Source organism: Hirsutella rhossiliensis (assembly GCF_020360975.1).
Source record: "Hirsutella rhossiliensis strain HR02 chromosome Unknown scaffold00002, whole genome shotgun sequence".
Lineage (NCBI taxonomy): Eukaryota > Fungi > Ascomycota > Sordariomycetes > Hypocreales > Ophiocordycipitaceae > Hirsutella > Hirsutella rhossiliensis.
In genome coordinates, this window is record NW_025408668.1 from 5,375,729 (window position 1) to 5,396,793 (window position 21,065).

The 21,065-nt window shown below is 56.6% G+C and overlaps 5 protein-coding genes across 5 annotated transcripts; 3 read left to right on the forward strand and 2 right to left on the reverse strand.

Moving 5' to 3' along the window:
- Nucleotides 1-232: 232 nt before the first annotated feature.
- Nucleotides 233-1,802, forward strand: HRG_02205 (histone acetyltransferase type B catalytic subunit; the record flags this gene model as incomplete). Its single annotated transcript, XM_044860676.1, has 3 exons — nt 233-260; nt 312-596; nt 658-1,802. The coding sequence occupies 3 exons, from the start codon at nt 233-235 to the stop codon at nt 1,800-1,802; spliced, it is 1,458 nt and encodes a 485-aa protein (XP_044724309.1).
- A 304-nt stretch (nt 1,803-2,106) lies between these two features.
- On the reverse strand, nt 2,107-3,138 carry HRG_02206 (pyrroline-5-carboxylate reductase domain-containing protein; the record flags this gene model as incomplete). The annotated part of the gene is made up of 2 exons (XM_044860677.1): nt 2,107-3,053; nt 3,120-3,138. The coding sequence occupies 2 exons, from the start codon at nt 3,136-3,138 to the stop codon at nt 2,107-2,109; spliced, it is 966 nt and encodes a 321-aa protein (XP_044724310.1).
- Nucleotides 3,139-3,631: 493 nt separating this feature from the next.
- Nucleotides 3,632-4,527, forward strand: HRG_02207 (CTD kinase subunit gamma CTK3 domain-containing protein; the record flags this gene model as incomplete). Its single annotated transcript, XM_044860678.1, has 4 exons — nt 3,632-3,787; nt 3,840-4,013; nt 4,090-4,232; nt 4,284-4,527. The coding sequence occupies 4 exons, from the start codon at nt 3,632-3,634 to the stop codon at nt 4,525-4,527; spliced, it is 717 nt and encodes a 238-aa protein (XP_044724311.1).
- A 336-nt stretch (nt 4,528-4,863) lies between these two features.
- On the reverse strand, nt 4,864-5,475 carry HRG_02208 (ribosomal protein; the record flags this gene model as incomplete). The annotated part of the gene is made up of 2 exons (XM_044860679.1): nt 4,864-5,193; nt 5,254-5,475. 2 exons carry the CDS (start codon nt 5,473-5,475, stop codon nt 4,864-4,866), a joined length of 552 nt encoding a protein of 183 aa, XP_044724312.1.
- Nucleotides 5,476-5,746: 271 nt separating this feature from the next.
- HRG_02209 (AAA (dynein-related subfamily) domain-containing protein) lies at nt 5,747-20,659 on the forward strand (the record flags this gene model as incomplete). The annotated part of the gene is made up of 5 exons (XM_044860680.1): nt 5,747-12,728; nt 12,780-12,967; nt 13,019-13,330; nt 13,382-13,785; nt 13,870-20,659. 5 exons carry the CDS (start codon nt 5,747-5,749, stop codon nt 20,657-20,659), a joined length of 14,676 nt encoding a protein of 4,891 aa, XP_044724313.1.
- Between the last annotated feature and the right edge of the window lie 406 nt (nt 20,660-21,065).

Below are 21,065 nucleotides of genomic sequence, written 5' to 3' on the forward strand. Positions count from 1 at the left end.
ATAGATACCTAGGTACCTACTGTAACTTAGTAGATTGGCGTTTTAAGAGTATTCGTAGATTTACTGTAGAGTCGCCTGTACGCGTGATTGCGCGTTTCCCTTGCAATCTTTTGAGCTTGGAGATTCACGTTGCACAGCTCCAACGCCGTCAGCCTACATCCTCTGCTACACTAACCTCGTTGCGGGATTCCAGCTGCGGTCACAGAGCTTGCACAGCTCTGCAGTCATCACCATGGCCTCGATGCCCGACATAGAAGAATGTCAGTCACGGCTCTTCTCCGCACCAAGCACGTCGCTAACCGTTCCCACAGGGCTGGAGAACGCCAACGAGGCCCTCGCGGTGAGCCTCGTGTCGCCGTCGTCGTCTGGACTCAGGTCCGTCGCAACATTCCATCCCAAGTTCACATACGCAATCTTCGGCGACGACGAGAAAATCTTCGGATACAAGGATCTGAAGGTCGGCCTGCGCTTCCGCGCCAACGACATGCGCCCGCATCTCCACACTTCGTATAGCAAGAAGTTGAAGCCTCCCGCTGGCGTTGACGAGCCCACCGATGTGGCAGCTGTGTTGGCAGAGGGTGGCCATTTGCCAAAAGGTTGGTCCAGCCTAGCAAACTCGGGGAACCTGGTTTCGAGATGACCGCTGACCCGTCCAAGTCGCCTTTGTCAAAGGATCCGATTTTGAGAACAGCTCGAAGCAGCTTGGCGACAACTGGACGCCTCCCGGAACCCTTCACGCGACCATCGACGGCACCGACGGCCGCTACGAGATCTGGAAAGGCAGTCTCGCAGATCCCGCCATCAAGCAGCTCAACAGCCGCGTCCAGATCCTAGTCCCGCTGTTCATCGAGGGAGGAACCTACATCGGGCAGAGCGCAGACTCGGACTCGTCCGAACTAGATCTCTCCGACGCCGACCGCTGGACAGTCTTTTTCCTCTACAAGACGCAAACATCATCCGAGGACCCTGAAAAGACGTCGTATGTCTTTGTCGGCTACGCGACAGTCTATCGTTTCTTCTACTTCCAGCGCCACACGCCCCCCCCGTCGCCAAAGGATAGCTGGGAACTGCCACAAGGGAACTATGATCTGGCCGAACTTCCCTGCAGAACGAGGCTTTCCCAGTTTGTCATCCTGCCGCCGTTCCAGGGCAAGGGCAACGGTGCTCGCCTTTACAAGACCATCTTTGAGTCGTATCACGCACACCCCCAGACGCATGAGTTTACGGTCGAGAATCCAAGCGAGACTTTCGATGATCTTCGAGACATCTGCGACCTGACCTTTCTCCGCACCATCCCCGAGTTCAACGCCCTCGGCCTGGACACCTCAGTGTCGATACCTGAATCCGGTGCCGTGCCGCCTCTGGTCGTTGGCGGCGACGCGCTCGAGCGTATCAGGCGCAAGGCCAAGATAGCCCCGCGGCAATTCGCACGCGTCGTCGAGATGCACCTCATGTCCAAGCTGCCGGCCTCGGTGCGGCCCACGTTGGACCTCGACGCCCTTGTTCCGGCGCCGACAAAGGCCGACAAACACCAGGAGAGGATATGGCAGCTGATTGTCAAGCAACGACTGTACCGACACAACAGGGACGTGCTCTCGCAGATCGAGCCCTCTGAGCGTATCGAAAAGCTACGCGAGACTCTTACCAGCGTGGAGCTGGAGTACGCTCGGCTGCTGGCGGCCCATGACCGTGCTGCGAAGCACTCGACAGCGCTGCCGCAACCTCAGGCCAACGGGAAACGGAAGTTGGACGAAACGGGGGGTGAGCCTCCCAGCAAAAAAGGGAGGACCGAGAGTGCGTAAAAAGCGGCGTCGTCAAGGGACATGGCTTTCGAAGAAGGGCAGATTCAGGAGGCACTCTAGGCGTTGAGGTTGTCCGCCAGGACAGCGTGTACGGATACGTGTGATTGTCTAGCACGAGATTTATAAACTTTTGAAAGCAAAATTTCCTTGCTGCGTTGATGCAGGCTCCAAAGTGAAATTTCCCAAATATCCAACAGAGGATGCGGGCTGTCGCTGCCCAAATGCCCATCTCTCCTTCTAGTGAAGCGTGCCTCGTTACCGTTTCTCGTGCCGATGCCAGCAAAGCAATCGTGACTCGTCAGTCTTACTGAGGAGCCGTGCTGAACCTGGTCCCATTGACTCCCTGGACCCCCTTGCCGAGCTGGCTGGCAACGCAGGTGGCCTCGCGTATGGCCCGCGAAACACTGCCGCGGACGCCTCCCTCTTCAAGGACCAGCAGACCGCCGATGGTGCACCCGCCCGGCGTCGACACCTTCTCTCTGAGGATAGCCGGGTGCTCGCCGGCCTGGACAAGGCCCGTGGTCCCCCTCATGGCTTGGGTGGCCATTTTCTGGGCTTCGGCACGGGGAAGGCCCATGGCCACGGCTCCGTCGATGGCGGCCTCGAGCATGAGGGCGAATATGGCCGGGGCGGATCCGACCAAGGCGGTAGAGGCGTCCATGGTGCTGGTTGGCAGGTAGACGACGTCGCCGACGCGTTTGAAGATCCAGGTGACAAGGGTTTTGACTTGAGGTGGCAGGGGGGGGTCGGTGAGGCCGATGACGGTCATGGACTCGCGGATAAGAGCAGCGGTGTTGCACATGGCGCGGACTATCCTAACTCCACCGGCTTGGTCGATACCCAGGGGGTGGCAATCGCGGTAGATTGCCGTCTCCATGTGCTTGTCGGTGATGCCGGCGCAGATACTAATGAGCACTTTGCCGCGCAGCGCATCAGCCATGCCGTCCTGGCCCAAGACATCGTTGACCATGTAGGGCTTGCAGGCGAGAAGGACGATCTGGGCCTGCTGAACGGCGGCCAGGTTGTCCTTTTGGACGACCTTGACGGCTGCATGGTCGCGCAGCGCGGCCTTGACCTTTTGCGCGCTCTCGGGGCTGCGCACGCAGGCAATGAAGCGGGCGGGCAAGGCTTGCGGAAGCTCCTCGGCGGGAGTCGAGATGCCCGAGGAGGAGGGCGTGGCTAGGGACTTGGCTGCGTGCATGTCGGAGAGGGAAGTGAGGATGCCGTTCAGAATGGCGATGCCCATTGTGCCTAGCAAAGGGGGGCTTGATGAGCGCGCAAAGCATCTCGAGATGGGTTCTTCTTTGGCCTACTTACCGCAGCCCAGGACCGCCATTGTGAGCTCCTGAGGCGATGAGCCATGGTTGGAGAGGGAAAGCATGTCGAGCGTAGATGGACAAACTGGGTCTTCTACGATGATGGAGCCTACAACCAATGGGTGCTGTGAGTGCGGAGAAGGGAGGATGGACGTCGAAGACAGGAAGCATCAACACTGTGGAAGCAAGATAAGGGAGAGATAACCGCGCTGGATAGCAGGGGTGTAACTTTATAAATGACCGCTAAAGTACGGAGCGCGGTGCCTGGAGAGGTTGCTTCCGGTGCCGGCACTTGGCGTTGACCTCCGGAGCTTTGCCGCTTAGAGGGCGGCTGCAGGTGACAGCAGTGGCACAGCCAAGACGGCCGTCACCGCAATCCAGGTCCCGGAAAAGACATGGCTCGCTTACTCATCCACCAACCTTCAGTGACCTCTGCGCGGCCAGCGATTCTTCTTCCCGCCTTAAGCCCCGTGACGACGACGGGAAGCGAAGGGACCTGCAAACTCTCACGAAATGGCCGATCCGTTTGAGGTGCGCATGCGCTTCAGCTCGCAGCTCCAGCACCTCAACGCCTCGGTGAACTCGGCGCAAAAAGCCGCCCAGTATGCCCTCAAGTACAAGGACATGGACGAGGACCTGCACTCGTGCATCATCGAGCAGGTGGAACGGGTATGAGATGCTTCGTCGACCGTGAGAGACGGCTTGCTGAGTCTTGCGGCAGAACAACATGAACACGCGGGCAAACATCATGTATTTCATCGAGCACTTTCTCGACCTGGCCAAGGATGGGCACGCCGACTACATCCGCATGATGCAGCGCGACATCATTCGCGTAGTAGACGCTGTTGCTCCCGACGATGGATCTGGCGCGGCTAATATCAGAGTTGTTCGCAAGGTAAGTCTCATAGCCAGTCTGCGGACGGCTTCAGCTTCATGCCCCCCCTCGACGCCCTATTCACCCCGGCGCATAGGTTCTGCAGGGCCTTCAAGGCAAGGGCCATCTCGAATCTCAAGCCGTCATTCAAATAGAGGACGTGCTGCGCGAGCGGGAAACTAATGACGACGACCTGGGCCTCGTCTCTTCCCCTGCCGGCGATGGGGAAACGGTTGATGGGTCCCCATCGCGGACAACTCCCAGGCCGGGGAAACGGCCGGTTCCGCACAGAATCGACAAGCGGCAGATTGAGCAGCGCATCGAGGAAGACCGGGAGCGGCACAAACGGGCGCGGGAAAGTATCTGGGCGACCCCCAAGGGAGAAGACGCCGAAATGAATAAGCTTTGGGAGGAGACGAGCGACTTTGGAGAAGACGACGATCGTCTGTTGACCGAAGAGGCCGAGGACTTTTCCAAGGAAATGGCTCTGCAGCAATGCCCCCACAAGCGGGCCACCAACGGAGATCGTCATTGAATTAAGAGACGGGGCATCGCACGGGCAGCATTGGGCGGCGTTTTTCTGATTCTGCTGGGGCGGGGGACTCGTCTGCAAGAGAGATGGAAGCTGTTGAGATACCCCTGGGATTTTGTTTACAATCACATGTTGAGATGAATTCTTGTAACATCTGTGGCGGTGCCCCAGCAAGGGCCGACGAGCAGCCCCATATAGAGCAATTGAGAGTCGATGATGGCCGGGAATATTGCTCCCATCGAAGGTCTTGGTTTCTGTTGGATAGTTGTACACACGATTTTGTACATGCGAGATGGCTCTCCTTCATGTCATCGGTCCTGTTTGCTGCCGAAGGGCCCATCACTCCATCACGACGGTGGCGCCCAGCTCTTTCATCTTGGCAATGATCTTCTCCGCCTCTTCCTTGGGGATATTATCTTTCATGACCTTCGGCACGCTCTCGACAAACTTCTTGCTGTCCACTAAACTCAGGCCCAAGAGGCCCTTGACTTCTTTAATAATCTTGGCCTTGGCGGCGGCGTCGATTGCTTGCATCTTGAGGGTGAACAGCGTCTTCTCGGCTGCGGCCGGGGCGGCTTCCTCGGCTTCTTCGACGGCGGCGGCGGGAGCAGCACCGGCAGCAGGGGCGGCGAAGCCGCCCATGGGCACGTCGGGGATGTTGAGCTTGCTCTGTCACGAGTGGTTAGCCAGCAAGCCTTTGGCCACGCCGGCGAGGGCTTCGACACAGACTTTCAAGCTAGAGACGAGGTCGGCAGTCTCTAACAGCGTCAATTGGCTGATCTGGTCGACGATCTGTGCAATCTTGGGGTTCGTCGAGGCGGCTGTCTCGGCCGAGTTCCATCGCCTTGTCGTCGAGGCGACTCGAAGCATCTGTGCGGAGGCTCTGGCCGGGCCGAGGGATCGCAGCTGGCGAGAGCAGCTTCGCGCTGCGTACCGGCAAGACATGGCCATTGCTGCTCGTAGGACAGAGACGGGGGGTTCCGTGGCTTCGTAGTCGTTCAATCGCGTGCAGCGTCCGACTCAAGTTTTTCGAGCTTCTCTACCTACCTCAGCCGCCTGCGAGCCGAGTGCTGATTGGCCCGGAATATTATTGTGCCACCGCCGACTCTCGACACCCCCCTGCACCACCCTGATTTTTCTCCCCAAGAAAAAGTCCGCCGAGGCAAAGAAGTGAACGATCAACAGCGGCGAGAGCAACATTTTTGTCGACAACGACGCCATCATGGCCTCGATCGACGTCGCGCGGCAGAGGAGGTCGCTTCTGGCGGATGCGACTGCTTTGCATCATCTGCCGCCGGAATTACTTGAACTTATCCGACATCACACGTCGTCAACCTTGCTCGATGCCGTCGCGCAGGCGGCCCTGAGCCCGTCACTTACAGAACAAGTCTTTGTGCATTTCGAAGATGTGTTCCCGGACATTTGCGCCCGCTGGATCCTCCACGCTGGGCCTGGCACGCAACACACGGCCATTGCCGCGGCTTTTGCGAGGCTGCTACCGTTTGCGCCATATCTTTCGGCCTTCCTCACTTGTTCTGCGCAGTCTTCAGTGAACAACGAGCCGCCATCCCTGCGATTGCTGCTGCCCCAGCTTGACGAGACAGTATCGTCCAATGACCTACTGCAGACCCTCGTCACGGCCTGGAGGCTGCTGAGCTTTGATGCTCGTACATTTAGACATCTGGCGTCACCTTCTTACCTGCAGAGCCTGTTTACTAGGCACGAAAGCAGGGCCGTCCGGCTCATTGCGATCCGGGTCTTCTGCCAACTGCTTCATGCGTCTGACCTCAAACTCGAGGCTCTCGTCAAGGAACACTGTGGACAAGAAGACGCCATCATCGCCGAATTGGACGGAACCCCGGTTGACTTTGGCTTTCTCTCGTTGCACGAGCACGCCCGGGCCCAGAGAGTCGTCGCACTGCGGCAACAGTTGGAGCAGGGCCATGATGATTCTAAAGAGGAGGCTCTGCTTCAATCACTGACCCCATATGTTGTGCCTTACGGGAAATTCGTCCTACCGCGACCGCATGGATCAATTGGTGACCCCTCGGCCTTAGTGATGACTGCCACGACAATGACGAATCTTGAGAATCTTGCATCCATGCTCCGAGAAGCCGACCCGATTCTTCTTCATGGCCCCCCAGGGGTCGGCAAGACTGCATTGGTCCACGAGTTCGCCAAACAGCTCGGCATGTATTCAAGCATGGTCACGCTCCACCTAAACGAACAGACCGACGCCAAGATGCTCATCGGTCTGTACTCGACCGACTCGAAACCCGGCAGCTTCCAGTGGCGCCCTGGTGTTCTGACCACGGCCGTGAGAGAAGGAAGATGGGTGCTCATAGAGGACCTCGACCGGGCGCCAACCGAGGTTTTGAGTACTCTGCTGCCCCTCATCGAGCGTCAAGAGCTTCTCATACCTACCCGCGGAGAGAGAATACGCGCTGCAAAGAGTTTCCGTCTCTTTGCCACGGTACGGACGTCTCCCGGCATCAATGGCCGAGAAAACTTGCCGAGCCTGGTCGGCATGCGATTCTGGCAATCTCTTTACACCCAGCCCCCTGCGTCATCAGAGCTGGAACATATTGTCCTGCAAACCTATCCGATTCTGCATAAGTTCGCGCCAGGTATCCTCGCAGTCCACGAGCGTCTTTCGCACCTGACGAGAAACCCGGCTCTCATGTCTCGTGGGCGAAGCGTCATGGATCGCCAGATGAACCTGAGGGACCTGCTCAAGTGGTGTCGCCGGCTTAGAGAATGCCTCCTGGGGGCGGGATCGACATCGGGCGATGAGCCAATCAGTGAAACCACGCGAGACTGGATGTTCATGGAAGCATTGGATTGTTTCGTGGGAAGCTGTCCTGATGTTGAACTCGGCAGCCGATTTGTATATGCCATTGCTGAGGAAATGCACATGTCCAAAGATAGGGCAGAACATTACCTGTCTGCCAATATACCCATTTTGGAAGAAAACGATCTCATGCTCAACATCGGAAGAGCCCAGCTGCGAAAGAAGAGGGCGTCGTCTCGGCTACAAAAGTCGAAGCGGCCCTTTGCCAGCACCGCCCACGCCAAGAAGCTGCTGGAGCAAATCGCCGTGGCAGTCAAGCTGCAGGAACCAGTGTTACTCGTCGGCGAGACGGGAATCGGTAAAACGACCGTGGTCCAGCAGCTTGCAGAGTCTCTTGGGCATAAGCTTATAGCCGTCAACCTGTCGCAACAGAGCGAGGTTGGAGACTTGCTTGGCGGCTTCAAGCCTGTAAACGTGCGGAGCCTAGCCGTTCCCCTGAAAGAGGAGTTCGAAGACCTCTTTGCGGCAACGGGAATCTCTGCCTCCAAGAACCAAAAGTACCTGGAGCAGATTGGCAGGTCTTTTGCCAAAGGGCAGTGGTCGAAACTGTCCAAGCTCTGGAAAGAAGCCCCGAAAATGTTTGTCAAGATCGTGAGCGAGCTGGAACGCATGCAGTCTGAGTCTCGGGATGACGGTGCGCAGCCAACAAAGCGCCGAAGGACGCAGTCCAAGCTGCAGACTCTAAAAGAGTTGCGGCCACGGTGGGACTCATTTGCGCGCAACCTGGATCAGTTCGACGTGCAGATTTCAGGCGGATCTGGAAGTTTTGCGTTTTCCTTTGTGGAAGGCAACCTCGTCAAAGCTGTCCGAAACGGCGACTGGGTGCTTCTGGACGAAATCAATCTTGCCTCCCCAGACACCCTGGAGAGCATTGCGGATCTCCTGGTTGGACCGGATGAGCTGCCCTCAATCTTGCTTGCGGAGACAGGAGAGCTCGAGAAAGTCGTTGCCCATCCAAACTTCCGCATTTTTGGCGCCATGAATCCCGCCACTGATATCGGCAAAAGGGACTTGCCCATCGGCATCAGGTCGAGGTTCACGGAGCTTTATGTCAGAAGCCCTGACGCAGACCACAAAGACCTCCTCACCATCGTCAAAGCGTACCTGGGAAGCAGCAGCATCAAGAATGACCAGGCAGCAGACGACATCGCACGACTGTATCTCAACACCAAGCGCTTGGCGGAGGAGAAGCGGCTCGTTGATGGGGCCAACGAGGTCCCCCACTTCAGCTTGCGGACACTGACTCGGGTCCTGAGTTATGTCAACACGATTGCTCCCCTGTACGGCCTGCGGCGCGCTTTGTATGAGGGATTCTCAATGGGCTTCCTCACTCTGTTGGACCGGGATTCGGAGATTATGCTGCTTCCACTCATCTACCACCACCTCCTCGATAAGCACGGGAATTCTCAGTCGCTCCTGTCGCAAGCACCGAAACATCCTAACGACGGAAGACGCTATGTCAGGTTCCAGAACCAGAACCGGAATCGCCAGTACTGGCTTTTTCAAGGCGAAGAGACTCCCGTTGAAAGGGAAGACTACATCATCACTCCATACGTGGAGAGAAATCTCCTCAACCTGGTCCGGGCAACCTCAACCAGACGATTCCCAATCCTCATCCAGGGACCCACGTCGGCGGGTAAAACAAGCATGATCGAGTATCTAGCCAACTTTACAGGTAACAAGTTTGTGCGCATCAACAACCACGAGCACACCGACCTCCAAGAGTACCTGGGCACATATGTCTCCGGATCGGACGGGAAATTGCGCTTTCAAGAAGGTCTCCTCGTTCAAGCCATGCGACAAGGCCACTGGATCGTACTGGACGAGCTCAACCTGGCGCCGACCGACGTCTTGGAGGCCTTGAATCGCCTCTTGGATGACAACCGCGAGTTGCTGATCCCGGAGACCCAGGAAGTAGTTAGACCCCATGAGAACTTCATTCTCTTTGCCACTCAAAACCCTCCTGGCCTCTATGGCGGCCGAAAGATTCTTTCCAGGGCGTTCCGGAACAGATTCCTGGAGCTGCACTTTGACGATATCCCCGAAGATGAGCTGGAGTACATTCTGCAGCGACGCAGCCGCAACACGTCTCCACCAGATTGCCGACGAATCGTGACCGTGTACAAAGAACTCTCTCGGCTGCGTCAGACCAGCAGACTCTTTGAGCAAAAGGATAGTTTTGCGACGTTGCGAGACTTGTTTCGCTGGGCTCTCAGAGAGGCCGATTCCCGGGAGGAGATTGCTGCCCACGGCTTCATGCTTCTGGCGGAAAGGGTTCGAAACGAAGAGGAGCGGTTGGCCGTCAAGGAAATCATTGAAAAGGTTTTCAAGATTGCAATTAACCCAAACGAGCTCTACTCGGCAGATGTTGCGCCCGAACTCAAGGGCCTGACCCGACAGTCGAACGGCCAGGACGTGGTCTGGACGCGTGCCATGCGACGACTATATGTCCTCGTTTCTCGGGCCCTACGGAATAACGAGCCTGTCCTTCTTGTCGGCGAGACGGGCTGTGGCAAGACAACAGTTTGTCAGCTGCTTGCTGAAGCCCTCAACAAGCGACTAGACATTGTCAACGCCCACCAGAATACAGAGACCGGGGACCTCATAGGTTCTCAAAGGCCCGTCCGAAACCGTGGTGCAATCCTGGAGGCCTTGAACACCGACCTCGCGTCAATCTTGGAGACACTCGGGCTGGCCATTCCAGGCTCAATCGAGGAGAAGCTGGAGATATACAAATCCGTCGACGAAATGACAGTCGCAAAACTCTCACCGGAACTCGTTCAACGTGTCACAGCGAACGAGACGAGAGTTAAGGCATTGTTTGAGTGGTCTGATGGAGCCCTTGTAGAGGCGATGCGGGACGGACACTTTTTCCTCCTCGACGAGATCTCACTTGCCGATGACTCTGTCTTGGAAAGACTTAACTCTGTTCTAGAACCCCAGAGAACGCTGCTCCTGGCTGAAAAGGGCATCGATAACAGCTTCATCTTGGCTTCAGCCGGCTTCCAGTTCTTCGCTACCATGAACCCCGGCGGAGATTTCGGCAAAAAGGAGCTGTCTCCGGCCCTGCGCAATCGCTTCACGGAAATCTGGGTGCCGCCGTTATCCGAAAGCCATGACATCTATAACATTGTGCGCACGAAATTGGTTGAGGGATGCAAGCATCTTGTCGATGCCATGGTTCAGTTTGCTGTGTGGTTTGGGGAGACTTTCCGACCGATGGCTACCACGCGATTCTCAGTGCGAGAGGTTCTTGCTTGGGTCGACTTCATCAACTCGTTCAAGGACGCCGATGCGATTGTCTCCTTGGTCCACGGTGCCTCGGCCATTTTCGTCGACAGCATCGGGGCAAATCCGTCAGCCATCCTGGCAACCGATCTTAACGCTATCCATCAACAGCGGCAAGAATGCCTTGCGACACTCGGGCGACTTGTTGGCCGTGATGTTTCCAAAATGTATGGATCGGAGCTTGAGCTTGTCATGACCGACGACTTGCTATCCATTGGGAACTTTAGTGTGCCTCGCTTCCCAAGTAGTGCGACCAACACGGGCTTCGCTTTCCACGCGCCGACAACAAGGCTTAATGCCATGAGAGTTGTGCGTGCCCTTCAGATGCGCAAACCCATCCTGCTTGAGGGAAGCCCTGGCGTCGGAAAGACTTCTCTGGTCGCAGCATTGTCCCAGGCCTGCGGCCGTCCCCTGACGCGGATCAACCTGTCTGATCAGACAGACCTGATGGATCTCTTTGGAACGGATGTGCCCGTCGAAGGGGAGGAAGCAGGCAACTTTGCATGGAGGGACGCCCCCTTCTTGCAAGCGATGCAGAAAGGCGACTGGGTTCTCCTTGACGAAATGAACCTTGCCTCTCAGTCTGTCTTGGAGGGCTTGAACGCCTGTCTCGACCATCGTGGGGAAGTCTACATCTCCGAGCTTGACCAGGTTTTCAAGCGCCACCCCGGCTTCCGACTCTTCGCGGCTCAAAACCCTCATCATCAAGGTGGAGGTCGCAAGGGACTGCCGGCTTCTTTCGTGAACCGCTTCATTGTCGTATATGCAGACGTCTTCAAGGATGACGACCTGAAGCTCATCGCGTCTCATAACTTCCCCGATGTCTGCCCCACGACCGCCAGTCTTTTGATCGATTTTGTCTCTCAGATTGATCGCCTACTCACCATCGAGAAGTCATTCGGGTCACAGGGCGGCCCTTGGGAGTTCAATCTTCGTGACATCCTTAGGTGGCTGGACTTGCTGAACTCCTCCGATCCTCTGCTCAGCGCTGCTCGTGTTGACGACTTCCTGGATATCATTGTTCGACAACGCTTCAGAACGCAAAAGGACCGTGATGAGGTGAACAGGCTATTCGGCCGTCTTGCCGGGCTGGAACCTCGGGCACACCCGCTCTACCATGACATCAACTCGAGATTTACCCAAGTCGGCTTGGCTCTCCTGCGCAGGAACGCGAATTGCCAACATGAGAGACTGCCAAGCATCGACGTTGTCCCCAGGCTCCCCGAGCTAGAGTCCTTGATGATATGCGTTGAGAAGAACATCCCCTGCATATTGAGCAGCCCGTCTGGCTTTGGTAAATCCACTCTATTGACATACGTTGCCGCGTTGGCCGGAAAGCCCCTTGTGGTATTTCCCATGAACGCAGATGTTGACACAATGGACCTTGTTGGTGGTTTTGAGCAAGCAGACCCTCTCCGAGAGGTGAACACCACGTTGCGAAACTTGCGTGGCCAGCTCCAAGACTCCGTCATGTCCATTGCTCCAGCCCAAGCACCTGCCGAGGCACTGCATTTGCTGCATCTGGTCGATGCCTACTCGGGAGACGGCCACGGCATCGATGACATTCTTTCCGCCATTGAGCACCTTCAGGCTCTCGTCGCAACCGACTCCGACATCGGGATCATGCTTAGCGAGGCCCGTCGGCTCCTGCAAGGGCCCCTGATTCTTGCGAACCCGCAATTCGAGTGGCTCGACGGGGTTATCGTCAAAGCCATACAGACGGGCCAATGGCTTGTGCTTGACAATGCAAACATGTGTAATGCCTCTGTCCTGGACAGACTGAACTCACTTCTCGAGCCAAATGGGTTCTTGTGCATCAACGAGCACTGCGACCTGGAAGGCAAGCCAAAGATGATCAAACCTCATCCGGAATTCCGAGTCTTCCTGACCATGGATCCGCGGTACGGTGAGCTGTCGCGGGCGATGAGAAACCGCGCTGTCGAGATTCACATCCATACTCCACCGCCAAGCACAGAACCTTGCTTCAACAGGATATCCGACGTCGAAAGCGGACTTCGAAGGTACAAGTTCGCACAGGACTACTGCCAGAGTCTTTCACCCGAGCGTTCTTTAGCATACGCTCGCGAAGCCGCGTGCGAGTATTTGTCCGTACAAGACATCTCCTTGCTGCCGCGTCTGGTGAAAGAGTCTTCGGGTGCAGTCGCGCAGGGCAGGGCCTCGCCTAAACCAATGAACGACCTCGTCGGATTCCTGCAGTCGTCAATCGGGTCAAAGACTTTGCAGGCTGTTATGGACTTGTATTCAACTCTCCCAGAAGGCATACCAGGACTCTCAAATACCCAGGCAAGTACCGACTATACCACTCTCGATGTCCGTCGACTGACAGACGTACAGCCAATCAACACGTTCAATAACTGCCTTGTCACGCAGCTGGTCCCGACCGCAGGAAAGCCGCAGTGGACTGGGGTCCGCGTCGAGTTTTCGCGTCTGATGTATAGCTTGCAGGGCACGATTGAACGCCATTGTAGTGAAGCTCGATCAACCAGGCTAGCATCCCTGACTCGACTACAACGTTCTTTCATCCGCGATCGAGTTGCTGCAGTATCAAAGGACTCGACCGTCAAACTGTGCGCGTTCCTTTCGCTTGCTCTACGCGCCATACAGGACTACGTCGTCTTTGAGTTCTCGTCTTTTGAGATATGGAAGGTACGAGCTCAACTGAAGTCTTAGCATGTGGCGTTTACTAACTGGATTTAGGAACGCTCTCGTCTCATCCGGCTCATCGCGCATTACATGGAGCAGACGATTGGTCTCTCTAGTCGTGATGCCTTCGATGAAGCCAGATTTCAAGCTCACCTGACCCTTGGAATCCACATGCTGCAGCATCCGCCCGCATCCTTGAACGATTCCCCTGACCTCGAGCTGATGACCTTTCTCCTTCGTCAACTGGAAAGCAACTTCAACAGCGGGTTCGAGCTGTCGACCGGCCTCAGCATGGAAATAATGTGGCACGTGTTCCGGCCGGCTCCCTTTCATGACAAGGCTGTTCTCGATCAGTCGCTGGAGCTCGATCTCTTGGCCTCTCGATTCGACGCCGTTCGCTGGAAAGCAAACGCGTCAATACTTGACCTCTCCAAAGCTCACAAAACGCTTCAAGAAGCGTACGTGATTATTCGGAATAGGCAATCTTCAGCAGATGAGCTTGTGAGGGACTTGACGACAGCCATTGACTCGCTCGCGACCAGCATTGGAGATCAAGAGGCCGAGTTGCAACCTTACCTCGCCAGAGATTTTGAGCATCTCCGACAAATATCTATGCTCCAATATCCCGCATTTGAGTACCAGGGCCATGAACGACGGAGTGATCTGGCTGTCTTGTCGAGTGTCTCCACCAAAGCGACAATGATGCTTACTGCTTCAAACAGCTCAGCAGCAACGCTGCAATCCGTTGATTGCTTGGTCCATCAGGACATCCACTGCTGGGATGGAAAGCTGGCCACGTCTGTTTGGCAAAAGCTCCAGGATCTGGGAGACGTCAGCCTTCGCTCGTTGGCCTTGCTTGAATGCGAGCTGCCCCTCATGGGGCGATGCATTTCCGAACTGAGCGTCGAAATCGCCACTGACCCTCTGGACAAACTCAATAAAATCCTATGGCAGCTTCTTTCGCAAGTCTTTGTTGCCCACGAGCCCCAGCTCGACGACTGGGTCGCCAGCGCACACTCGCTGGCGGTGCAACATATCGACTCCGTTTCAGCTGCCGCGCGAGTTGGGTTGAGTGGCGGGGACTCCGCGTTCGACGATTTACTCGACAAGATTGATGCGCAACATCTTCGGCAAATATCCAGAGATCATCTCATTCCAGCTGTTGTTGGGATTGCCGCAGCCGAGAGCAATGCGGAGCAGAAGGCGCATTTTTCTGCATTGGCCTGGATTCAGTTCAGCGTGGGAGTCGTCAAACTTTACGTCCCAGACCGTGTCTTTGACCCTCAACTTCGCCTGCGTGTGGAACTGGACTTCTTCAGTAGCTTACGGGTGCAGCTGCAAGACAAGATATCTGCCCTGAAGACGCTGGAGAACAGGTTCAGCGGACAAGATACGAGCGTTCGAATCGAGTTATTGGAATACGAGCTTTCGGAGATTGGCCCTCCCCCCGAACACAAACAGCCTGTTTACAGGCCAGAGGTTTCCGAGCTCGACAGACTGCATACCGAATGCTCGAATGTTCTCAAGATCGTCGCTGGTTCGAGCATCTCGTCGCTGCTCCAGCTCCTGGGATCCCCCGGCTCAGCAGGCGAAGCCAGCGATGTGCTGAAGCTTATACGGTTTAACGTCCAGACGCTTGTGGCACGTTTCTCTTCCCATTTTAAAGCTTACCAGGACATGACTGGGCCTATTGCGAACGCGTTGCGATGCCTCTTGGTGGGACTCTCACTCTGCGAAGCAGCCACGGCTGAAACCCTGCGAGCTTCCACAGAGGACATTGTGCAGGCAACCCCGTTCTTTGGTAGCAAAACCTGGGACGCTCCTGCCGGAAAGGGCTGCAGAAAAAGTTTCGAGTATCTCAGCCTTGTGAGCTCCATGGTTGCGGTCGAAGGATTGGATAGCCTTTCGCCCGACACGTGCGAGTACGTTTTTGAATGCTTCCACAGCTTCTTTGACGACTGGAGCAAGAAACTTGAAGCTGAACGCAAAGCCGAGGCGGAGAGAACCAGCATGTATCGATTCCGTGGCACGTTGGAAGACGAAGAGGAGATTGATGAGAAGGAGTTCAATGAGCTCTTCCCGACCTACGATGAAGACGAGTCTGCCGCGAAGCGGAACACTTCGTCAGATCAGGTCCGTAATATCTCTCTCAAGGTAGCAGAGGCGCACAAGACGGTTTTCCTCGAAAGATTGGATCCAGAAGCTGCGCTCCGCGACACTTGTATGGCCGTTGGTCAACAGATCGCCGACGAGACCCGTCAACTCTCGAACATTGACCGCAGTGTCAATGGGAAGCTCCTCGCCACTACAACCATCCTTCTCGGCGAAAAACTCGACGAAATTCAGTCAGCTTCTGTGGACAAGTCGTACAATTTCTACACAAATGCCAATCTTCCCGAAGCCCGCAAGCTGGTTTCGCTCGCTCAGAAGATCAAAATCCGGTTTCGAGAGCTGCAACGCGTGGACGAGATCGGACACATGCAACCGCTGGCAGATGTTGTCCAGTCTTGTGACAAGCTTCTTGACCAAGTCCACGCAGAGCCTCTTGCAAAGCTGATACCCAAGGTCGAACAACTTCACACTCTCGTTTACGAATGGCAGTTTGGTGGATGGGCCAGCAAGATCTATGCCGTCTTGCCCCTCCACGATGCGCTTACCGACACCATCATCCGTTGGCGCCGCCTTGAACTGACAACTTGGGCGAACTTGTTCGACATGGAGGAGCAAAAGTGCCGGGACGATGCCTATTCCTGGTGGTTTGTCGCTTACCAGGTTGTGATTGCCGTTCCTCTGTCCATTGTTGAATCGCGGTCCGAGTTGCGCCGCTACGCAACCTCTCTGGTTCAGAGTCTGGAGGTATACTTTTCAAGCTCCATTGTCGGCCAGTTCAAGACCCGCGTTGCGCTGCTACGGCAGCTCTTGAGCCACTTGTATCTGCTGGCCAAGGACCATCCGACCCTGGAAGTCATTTGCCACGCCGTCAAGAACTTTATTGGCTATTATGCGCGATACCAGGGAGCTGCCGACTCTGCCATACAAACTGGGCGAGCGCCAATCGAGAGGAAAATGAAGGATGTGCTGCTCATGGCCAGCTGGAAAGACACTAACATCGACGCTCTTCGCGAGAGCGCCCGCAAGTCGCACCAGAAGCTTTTCAGGCTTGTGCGAAAGTTCCGTGGTGTTTTGGGCAGAGACATGAAGGCAATCATCGAGCAGGGCCTGCCGGACGAGAAACCTGCATCCGACAAAGTCAACTCGCTTGAAGTTTTGGCAGCCGATGCGCTTCAAGCTCATCCGAGGCCGTTGAATGAGGCTCTACCTGGCTGGCTGGATAACCACCGACGACTTGCCAACGCAGGCACGACGGTGTCGGTTCTGACAAAGATCACGCAGAGCCTGGCTATGACAAGCAACGCCGCCAACACTGTCGACGAATTTGTTTCGGGTTTGAGTGCGTCCATGGCCGAGCTCCGGCAGGAGACCCCTTCAATCCTCAGTGATGAAACCAAGGAAAAGGTCAAACACCTCAAGACAAGGAAGCGCAAGCTTCTCGCAGATACTCTACGAGACTTGCGAACCATGGGGTTGAAGTACAATCTGGCCCAGGACAAATTGGCCGAACAAGAGTCACTCGCCGTCGTGCTCGCGTCTGTGGCACCGGTCGAGGCCTCTCACTCGTCAAACTTGGCGGAAGCCGATTACTTATTCCACAAGACCCTTGATCTTGCCCCCAGGGCCAGAGTCACTCCGCGGGAGCACTCTGACGATTTGACTGGGGCTGAAGTTGGGCGATGCATTGGGTTTGTCGAAGGCATGATCAGCTTTGCCCTCTCGCAGCGAGGCAAACTTGCTCGCGCAGGCCGCTCATGCTCTTCTCTGCGAGCCCTGGCGGAAGAATTCCGACGCCTCGGCGACTTCCAAAGAATCGGAAAACTGCTTCGCCGCGAGCGTGACGGCAAGTGGTCTCGTCTCTTGCCCTGGCTGGCGCAAATTCTGTGGTTTGCTGCCAAACTAGCGCAGGTGCACGGCAAGCTGGGACAGACTGATGTCGGCGCTGTGACTCAAGAACTGCAAACATGGGCAGCCCGTGTCGAGGCCCACCTGGTCAAATCGGGTGACCTGGGCAAGCTTCCAGCACAGCTGAATTCTGAGGCACACGTTCAGCTGGAAGCCGCTGTTGCCAGTGATCTCAAGGTTTTGCGGGGTGTGCTGGACGAACTCATTCGCGACAAACCAAACTTCGCGTTCATCCTCCAACAGGTCTCGGTCTGGACACAGGTCGAAAGCCGAGATCTGGACAACCCAAAGTCGACTGCGGAAATAAAGGACTTTGCGGACGCAGCATCAACCCTGGTTGACACCATTCTGGTTGCCGTCGAGGGCGCAAAGAAAGCGGCAGCATCGACTCCCCAAGAGGAAGACGAAGCAGGGTGGCTGAAGAAACATGACGAGGTGGCCTTTGCGACGATCCACCAACTTCACATGGCGAGGGTTGAAAGGAGCCTGCGTCACTGTATCCAACTAGTGCAGCAAGTCAATCTCAGCGAACCGGGAGCCAGCGCGGCCGCAATGGGTGTCGTCGGACTTGCGGCCCCCATTCTCGACCAGTTCTTGACTCTGTGCTGCCAATGCGTTGAACAGGGCATCGATTTGCACCGTGCCACGCTCAACATGGCGTACAGCTTGACAAAGGCCTTTACGCAAATAGCTTCCCAAGGCTTCTGCACTCCTCAAGAAAAGTCAGACGAGAAATCGGGCGATGCTGGCCAGCTCGAGTCCGGCACTGGACTTGGCGAGGGCGAGGGTGCTGAGGACATCAGCAAAGACATTCAGCCCGATGAGGACCTTTCAGAGCTGGCACAAGAAGCAAGCAAAGGGGAGAAGGAAGACATTGAAGACGAGAAGGACGCTGTAGACATGGCGGACGAGGACCTGGAGGGGGAGATGGGTAGCGTTGATGGCGCTGAAGACGATGAAGATTCCCAAAGCGGAAAGGATGAGGAAGATGATGATGGCATGGACGAAGAGGCGGGCGATGTCGATGATTTGGATCCCACAGCAGTGGATGAGAAGATGTGGGATGGGGATGATGAAAAGGCAGAGAAGGATCAGCAAGGCAACAAGCCAGCAGGTCATGAGCAAGACGATGAGCAGATGGTCCCGGAAGAAACAGACGGTCAAGAGGAAAAGGAGAAAGAGGCCAAGGAGACCAAGGAGGCCAAAACAGAGGAGCAAGCGGCTGACAATGAGGAGTCTGAGGGAGAAGAAGGGGCGGCTCAGGAGGAAGTGAACCGACAGGATCAAAATGTCGAGGAGAACGACGCTCTGGAGCTCCCCGAAGAGATGGACTTGGATTTCAACGATCAAGCATCGGCATCCTCGGACAGCGACGACTTGGACGCCATGTCCGACACCGAAGATCAACAGCAGGACATGGAAGAACAGCCACAAGGCGAGGAAGCGCTTGACGAAGAGATGAATGACGACGCAGCGCGCCAGCAGCTCGAGCAAGAGGCCGCAGAGGAGGATGGTGAAGACAGCGACCCTGAGGAGCGTGCGACTGGGCCCGATGAGGTGCAGGAGGAAGTAGAGCAAGGGGCGGAGGAGCAGGAGGAGGAGCAGGCAGAGGACCAGCCCGAGAAGGCGCCCGATGCTCCGGAAGATCAAGCCAACGCTGATGTTGAAAACGCAGCCCCGAGTGACGTCAAGAGCTCCGGGCTTGACCAAAACACAGACTCAATGGAAGCCGACGAGCGATTCCAGGCCGAGGCGGCGCAGCAGCAGGACGGGAAGATGGGCGACGGCGCAGCGGACCAAGAGGCCGACGCGGGCAACAAGGGGGTGATGACGCGATCACAGGAGCCGCCCGGCAAAACAGAGCAAGATGACGATGCCGAGGACGCCGCACGCAACGACCCTTTCCGGAAACTCGGAGACGCCCTCGAAAAGTGGCATCGCCAGCAGGCGGATATCCAAGACGCCGACGCCGACGAGGGCCAAGAGCAAGCCGAGCCGAAGAATGAAGCGGAGCAAGGGCGTCGCGAGTTCCAGCACCTCCAAAACGACGAGACGGCCGCCGACACCCAAGCCATGGGCACGGCGGGCGACGAGGAAGTACTTCCCGTCGACGAGTCTATGGCGATTGAGGAAGAAGGAGAGGACCCTCATAGCCGCGTCATGAAGGAGGAGGGAGAAGAGGACAAGGACGAGCAAGCCGACAAGATGGACGTCGGGGACGCGGCAGAAGCCAGAGATGCCGAGACGACGGAGATGACGGAAGAGGACCGGACAGGAGTCAAGACCAGGCAAGGCAACTACAACCGCGAACCGTCGCCTGCGGAGCTGGACATGGGCGAGGCCAAGGGGCTGGAAGAGGAAGACGAGGGCAGTGTGGAAGAGACGTCGGCGCAGCTGTCGTCGACGCACATCTCAGACGAGCAGCGGCCCCTGCGAGACTACGCAGAGTGCATGCGGCAGTGGAGCGAGTTCCAGAGCAAATCGCACGGGCTGTCGCTGTCACTGACGTCGCAGCTGCGGCTGATTCTCACGCCGTCTCAATCGACGAAGCTGTCGGGGTCGTTCCGGACGGGCAAGCGGCTGAACATCAAGCGCATCATCCCGTACATTGCGTCGAGCTACAAGAGGGACAAGATCTGGATGCGGCGGAGCGTGCCGACGAAGCGGCGATATCAGATCCTCCTCTGCGTCGACGACAGCAAGAGCATGGGGGAGTCGTCGTCTGGAAGGCTGGCCATGGAGTCGCTCGTCATGGTGTCGCGGTCGCTGACGATGCTCGAGGCGGGCCAGGTGGGCGTGGTCGGGTTCGGGAGCGACGTCTTCACGGCGCACGAGCTGGCGGAGCCGTTTGGAGCCGACGCCGGGGCCAAGGTGCTGCAGAGGTTCAGCTTTTCGCAGGAGCAGACGGACATTGCGCAGCTCGTGCGGCAGACGATTGACACGTTCCGGGCGGCCCGGCGACAGCAGTCGGGGTCCGGGTCGGAGCTGTGGCAGCTGGCGCTGATGCTGTCGGACGGGCTGACGCCGTCGGGGGCGCACGAGACGATCCGGCGGCTGCTGCGGGAGGCGGCCGAGGAGCGCATCATGATTGTCTTCATCATCATGGACGACAGCGGCAAGAAAAGGGGCGACAGCGTGCTGGAGCTCAAGGAGGCCAAGTTTGCCAAGGGCCCGGACGGCGAGAGCCGCGTGGTGATTGAGCGGTATCTGGACACGTTCCCGTTCCAGTACTACCTGATTGTGCACAACCTCGACGAGCTGCCGAGCGCGCTGGCGAGCCTGCTGCGGACGTGGTTTGCCGAGGTGGCGGCGTGAAGGCATGGATTGGGACGGGGTGTTTTTGTTCTTTCTATTCGGGTTTCCTTATTTGTTGCTGCTACGGCGCTGGGGGTGGGTAAAATGGTTGCATCGTGTCTAGAGGCGAGATGAGTAGAACATTGATTGTCCCGGCGCAAAAGAAAAGTGAGGCGCTCACGATGCTTTTTGGTGCTCGCTCCCCGTCTTCTGTCGTCCGTATTTTGTACATGCTGTAATCAATTACGCTGTATGTAATTTATGTGCTCGTCCGACGAGATCACTCGCAGCCAGGAGTGCATGCATGCATATGCAGGCGGCTTGGATTAGTTCCACCAGGTAGGGCCGGTTTCTTTTGGCCTCATCGCGACCCTTCCGCCCTCGTGTTGCGCATCATCTTTCCTCCTCCACCACCTCCTCTGTTCCC